This window comes from Ipomoea nil, unplaced genomic scaffold (genome assembly GCF_001879475.1).
Source record: "Ipomoea nil cultivar Tokyo-kokei standard unplaced genomic scaffold, Asagao_1.1 scaffold2616, whole genome shotgun sequence".
Classification (NCBI taxonomy): Eukaryota; Viridiplantae; Streptophyta; class Magnoliopsida; order Solanales; family Convolvulaceae; genus Ipomoea; species Ipomoea nil.
Genome location: NW_017619044.1, coordinates 204,246 through 210,797, shown reverse-complemented (window position 1 = coordinate 210,797; position 6,552 = coordinate 204,246). Strand labels below are relative to the sequence as shown.

Here is a 6,552-nt window from a genome sequence, read left to right as displayed (position 1 = left end):
CTATTAAATTCTGAAATGCCAGTGGACTGGGACATAACTGCACTTGTGGTAATACTTCTCAAAGGACTGTGAACAGTTGTGATCCTACAGAAATCCAAAAAAAAAAAAAATTAATAGAGCAGGGTAGACAGAAAAAAAATATTTAATACACAACTATAACAAAAAAAAAAAAAAAAACACCAGTGTTTTCACTGTTACACAACTTGTGATAAGAGGCATTCAATTAAAATTAGAAACCTACTTGGCATTCAAAAAAAAAAAAAAGAAAAACAGCACTGTTTAGAAACTTACTTGGCTTTGAAATCTTCAACTTCTTGATAAGAGGCATTCAAGTAAAGCTTAGTAGCATCGTAGGAACTTGTGATCCTCACTTCACCTAATAAAACAACATTAAAAAAAAAAGTCACAGAAATCTAATATATATTAGGAATAATTAAACAGCTTACCATTTATAATTTTTGCTCTGCATAGCTGAATAACCACAACAACTGGTTCTTTCAGATTTGAATTGTAGAATGGTAGCATGGAAGCTACATGGTTATCCCAAACAGTGCATTTCAACTGATTTCCCCTGTAGTGAATTCAGTTAGTAAAATGGAAATAATATTGAATTAAATTAAGTTATAGAGTGTTTGAAACTTACTCATTGTCTGCTATTTTGAAATCTATTAGTTTGGCTGGTTTCCCACCTATTATTTTGTCTAATGGTGCATGAATCTCAATGACTCTGCCTATAACATCTGTAATACAACAATAGAAGATTATATAGCTTCAAAAATGAAATCTGCAAAGTAAAAAAAATTAAATCTGCAAAGTAAAAAAATGCAATCTGCAAAAATTACTTACCAAACATGACTTTGTCTTTCACTAATGTTGGATCTTTAAGACATTGGTAGGGTTTAAGCTGAAACATGTTGGTAGGAAACCCTCTGGATTTGATTGCTTTGACTTGAGTATTGTAGTTCAACCTTATCATATACCGATGGTCACAAGTCCTATACATATAGTACTGACCGAAGACCAGAAAATTTTTCAGAGAATATAGCTTCCCTTCCTTGGAACACATTCTTGTACTTGTCTACATCAGAGTTTTGCATGTTTACATGAATAAATGTTCCCTGTATTTCATGATAGAATAGTGAACAGATTTTGTTAGTGTGAAAACAAATAAAGGTAAATGTAACAGTGTGTACGAAATAGTGCTTACCTCTTCATCGCATACCACAAGCTCTCTACTCTTCATCTGATTCGCACCTCTTTCAGGTATTTCATAAACTCTCACACACCTAATTCGAATGACCCTCTCTCTATTTAGAGGGACAACATCTTTAACCAAAATATATTGGCTTGGCATCTTAAAATATGCAGGGGTTTACAAATTGGTTTACTGCTTTTTGCTGATTTGGAACACTGGTGGTTGAAATAAGCTTGACAGTGACGTTTATATAGGCTCAAGAAGTGGAATTCGAAGGATGAACCTGACATTATTTGCAGCCGGAATATTGATGGAAACCTTTGAGTTTCCAAGAATTTAATCTTCATAATCATGCAGATATTTTGGAAGCATTTAATTGAAATACATTGTAAAATCTGAATGTGTGTATATTAAGGTCTTTACGTGTATATATTTAAATCGATTAAAGCAATCTTGGAAATAGATTTTATATAGGTTATGAGTAGAAGTCTTACATAATTAGAAGTCTATTGAATAACCCTGGTAGCATAATATATTAGCCGTATAATTGTCATTGGAAACCCAAACGTTACTTGAAAACCATCGATTATATTCCCTCAAATCCGCATACTCTAAACGGCGCCGTATTGGTTGGGCGGGAGAATGATTTTAGTAGAAAGTTGTTGCTTTATTATATTGATAGATTTTTAGCTAAAATGAAATGCATTTTGGAAGGTTGTTAAGTGAAACTGTCTTTCAATTAAAAGAAAAAGGTCACAGCTCATAATCTCAAGTCTACTCCACTCTTTGGCTTGTTTGATGCAACTTGAAAGCACAAGTGAAGTTACAAAACTAAAGAATATTGGACCCCAGTTTGCAAATGAAACAATTGACCTTATTAAGCCTGGGCCACTATAACAAGACCAAAAAGGGAGAAGATTAGCAAGCAGAGTGGGCAAAATGATGGGGAGAAGGAAATCTTATTGGGTTGGGGATTTAACTTTTTGGGAGAAAAAAATGATGCGGAGAAATGGACATAAATACTATGAATACAATAACATGCATTAAATGATCTATTGTGCTAGGTTTGTTTCACTCAGTTACAACCTCAAAGCCAATAATAATGGTTGGAAAAATGACACTTTTCTCCTTAAGTTATAGCAATATAGCCTATTCTTCTCCTCAATTATTAATGCATTCATTTTTTTTAACTAATTGTTTTTTTTTTTTTTTAATATCAGCCAAATCTCTTAATGTCACTGTTCTTTTAGCTCAAGTGTACTAAATAGACAAGACAAATTTTCTCACCTATCACTTTTGAACATGCAATTAGGATTTGAAAATGAGAATTAAGAGAAATTATCTTATTTAGGAATAATGGTCAAATAAGCCACTCAATTGCACACCAAATTACAATTGGTCCATCGAACTAAAAAAAAAAATACAATTGAATCTCTGAACAACGTACACTCATGCAATTCAACCTAAAATGACATGTTTACCTGAAAACATGATGACGTGGCGGGTACCGAATTAAAAATTTTTTTTAAATAATTTTAAATAAAATTATTTAAAAAAAAAAAAAAAAACCGGAGTTGATTCATCTGTGACTGGCCACCTTCATCTCCTGGCCATAGAGGCGAAGGGGTTGGCTTCATATCCTTATATTATGACCGCCCGGGATGAAGCTTGCCCTTTGTCTCCATGGTCAAGGAGACGGCCAGAGATGAATTAACCCCTTCATCTCCGACAGAGACGAAGGAGATTAATTTTAAATAATTATTTTATTTAAAAAATTATGTCTAAATTCGATAACCGCCACATCAGCATATTTTAAGGTAAACATATCATTTTGGGTTAAATTGCATGAGTTTGCATTGTTTAGGGACTCAATTGCAAATTTTTTTGAATTCGATGATCCAATTACAATTTGGTGTGCAGTTAAGTGTTCTATTTAACCCTTATTCATTTATTTATTTTACGTGTTTGAGTTAAACGAAGTATGGTATTATCAAACTGCTAAATTGACATATATATATTAACCATATTTACCAAATTAAACACTCTATCAATCAATTGTCAAATTTAGTTTATAATCATCCTTGAATTAATATATAAAAGTCTCAATCTCAAGTCTACTTCGCTATTTGCTTGTTTGATGCAACTTGAAAGCACAAGTGAAGTTAGAAAACTAGAATATTGGACGCCAGTTTTCAAATCAACCTGTTGACTTTAAGCCTTGACCAACATATATATAATATAATTACATGCAATTGAAGGTTAACACCTGGAATATGCCCTTGTTCACATTAAACGGCGCACAATTCTCAGCTAACAATGGCCTCTCATCTCTTAAAAAGACATTTGATCTCCTAACCATTTTCTTTAATTTATTCCTCTTCTCACTCTATTTCACTCTCACATTAATTCCTTTTCAAATTCTCTCACTGTTCATATACAGCGCAGCTATGGAGTCCACTCCGCAGCAACTAACCACCCGTTCACCGCTCGAAGCCGGCGGCTGCGTTCGACGCCGCCCCACCGCCGCCGCGCTGGTGCGAAGGCTCAGCGGGAACCTTGTGTTCCGGTCGAAATGGGCGGAGCTGAACGGCGCAATGGGGGATTTGGGCACCTATATTCCGATAGTGCTGGCCTTGACACTGGCCAAGAACTTAGACCTCGGTACGACGTTGATTTTCACGGGCGTCTATAATTTTGTCACGGGGGCTGTCTACGGCGTCCCCATGCCAGTCCAGCCCATGAAGTCCATCGCCGCCGCCGCCATCTCCAGCCCCAGTTTCGACATCCCAGAGGTGATGGCCGCCGGAATTTGCACCGGCGGGATCCTCTTCCTCCTCGGCATCACCGGGCTGATGCAGCTCGTGTACAAGCTCATCCCATTATCTGTGGTCCGAGGTATTCAGCTAGCACAAGGTTTGTCTCCTCGTAAATTAAAACTTCTGTATAACTGTTAACGGATTATATTAGTGGGTTTAACTAGTTGATAGCATGAACTTATTGTAAAAAGATGTTAGCTAAATTAGCCGTTACCTGATTATATACAAAATGACTTTCCAAAAAAAGATGATTGAAAAAACTATTTTGAACAACTTTTTAAATTTTAGTATATTAAACAAGTCAAAATTGATTGATATGCTAACTATTTTACCAAACAAGTCTAAGTTTATGTTAGTTTATATTTATATTTAACAGGTTTGTCATTCGCCATGACGGCGGTGAAGTACGTAAGAAATGAACAAAATTTTTCCAAGTCAAAATCCGCCGGCGAGCGGCCGTGGCTGGGGTTAGACGGTTTGTTGTTAGCTATAATCTGTGCTGGTTTTATCATACTGGTGAATGGTTCCGGCGAGGATCAAGAAAACGGAGAAGAAGAAGAAGAGAGTCCAATAAGAACGAAGAAAAGTACGGTGACAAAAATAATAGCTTTACTTCCCTCGGCTTTCATAATCTTCTTGCTTGGTCTTATTCTGGCGATCATAAGAGATCCCAACGCGGTGAAAAGGTTCAAGTTTGGGCCGTCCTCCATTAAAGTGGTGAAGATCTCTAAGCATGCATGGAAGGTGTTGAGACTTAATTTGTGTTAGTTAGTCTTTTGCCTAGTCCTTTGGTCTTGTGTCTTCTGTAACTAGTTTCTTTCTTCAGGAAGGGTTTGTGAAGGGGACAATCCCGCAGCTGCCGTTGTCAATCTTGAACTCCGTTGTTGCCGTTTGCAAGCTCTCGACGGATCTTTTCCCCGGGAAGGAGGTGTCGGCCACGTCGGTGTCGGTGACGGTGGGGCTGATGAACCTGGTGGGGTGCTGGTTTGGTGGCATGCCGTGCTGCCACGGCGCCGGGGGGCTGGCCGGGCAGTACAAGTTCGGCGGGAGGAGCGGCGGTTGCGTGGCGCTTCTGGGCGTGGTGAAGGTGGTTTTGGGGCTGGTTTTGGGCAGCTCTATAGTGAAGATTCTGGTGCAGTTTCCGGTTGGGGTTTTGGGGGTTCTGCTGTTGTTTGCTGGGGTTGAGTTGGCAATGTGTGCTAGGGACATGAGTTCCAAGGAAGAGTCGTTTGTTTTGTTGGTTTGTACCGCGGTTTCGCTTGTTGGGTCGAGCGCTGCACTAGGGTTCTTGTGTGGGATTATCGCACATTTGTTGTTGAGATTTCGAAAATTCGCAGGTGTTAATCAACGCTAGTTGTTCATACCCATATATATATACCATAAGTGACAAAGTCGAATGGTGTTGATCATTATAGATCATCTATCTTTACAATGAACAGCGATTTAGCTCGTTGGCTCGAGTGTCAATCAAGATTAGTTGACCTAATTGATAAGTGACAAAGGCAAACGGTGTTGTTACATGTTTGATACGGATCATGGATCTTGTTTATGTATTATTCTCTTCTTCTAAATACTGCTTAGTGAATCAGTGAGATAAGCTCATGTAGACTTGTTTATGTATTATAGGAGTGTACTTGTGTTAGTTGGGTATGTATTATATGGATAGTTATGAAGTGCATAAATTTGGTGGAAACTTTTATAAATCTTGAAGAGTGTGTATACATGTTTAATGTTGTTGAATGCATGGTCTCTCCTTATCGGTTACCAGTGACTATATAATAAAAATTGTGTTCAGTGACTTCAATATGCATGAGACAAACACATTAATTATTCCGTGGAGTACATTATCCAGGTGTTGTTGGCCCGCAAATTATGTTGTGGACTCGTGTCCAAAATGCATTGTGGACACGAGTCCAAAACGACGTCGTTTTCACGGAAAATGCAGCATTCTAATTTTTTTTAAAAAAATTGATTTTGTCTCGGCGTTAGCGGCGTTATTCGTTTGTGGAATTATGAATGTATAGTTATAGAATTATGAATGTAAGAATTGGAATTATGAACACAGAGCTATGACATTATGAACTTACAATTATGAACATATAGTGATAAAATTATGAATATAGAGCTCTAAAATTGTGAACATAGAGCTTCAAAAATTATGAATTTACAGTTATTGAATTATGAATGTACAGTTACGGAATTATGAATGTATAGTTATGGAAGTATGAATGTACAATTATGCAATTATGAATGTACAGTTATGGAATTATGAACACAGAGCTTTGACATTATGAACTTACAATTATAAACATATAGTAATAAAATTATGAACATATGCTCCTATACCAAAGCGGTCTGAAATTTTTTAAAAAAAAAACAAAACAAAAAAAAATAATGGAAGATAACGGTGCCACTTACGTACGGCACCGTTCCGTGTCCACAATGCATGCTGGACACGGGTCCATAGCATAACGATTGCTATTCATGAGCCTCTCTTATATATAAAATAAAAAAGAGAGTACATTGGGTGCCACTAACGGC

The 6,552-nt window shown here is 37.0% G+C and overlaps 2 protein-coding genes across 2 annotated transcripts; one reads left to right on the top strand and one right to left on the bottom strand.

Annotated features, from left to right (window-relative positions):
* Nucleotides 1–423: 423 nt before the first annotated feature.
* On the bottom strand, nt 424–1,354 carry LOC109154278. Its single transcript, XM_019302105.1, has 5 exons — nt 1,208–1,354; nt 1,015–1,118; nt 847–968; nt 644–740; nt 424–571 (listed from the first exon to the last, which is right to left on the bottom strand). Exons 1-5 carry the CDS (start codon nt 1,352–1,354, stop codon nt 424–426), a joined length of 618 nt encoding a protein of 205 aa, XP_019157650.1.
* A 2,211-nt stretch (nt 1,355–3,565) lies between these two features.
* LOC109154272 (molybdate transporter 1) lies at nt 3,566–5,815 on the top strand. Its single transcript, XM_019302098.1, has 3 exons — nt 3,566–4,108; nt 4,388–4,755; nt 4,838–5,815. The coding sequence occupies exons 1-3, from the start codon at nt 3,643–3,645 to the stop codon at nt 5,363–5,365; spliced, it is 1,362 nt and encodes a 453-aa protein (XP_019157643.1). The 5' UTR covers nt 3,566–3,642; the 3' UTR covers nt 5,366–5,815.
* The last annotated feature ends 737 nt before the right edge of the window (nt 5,816–6,552 follow it).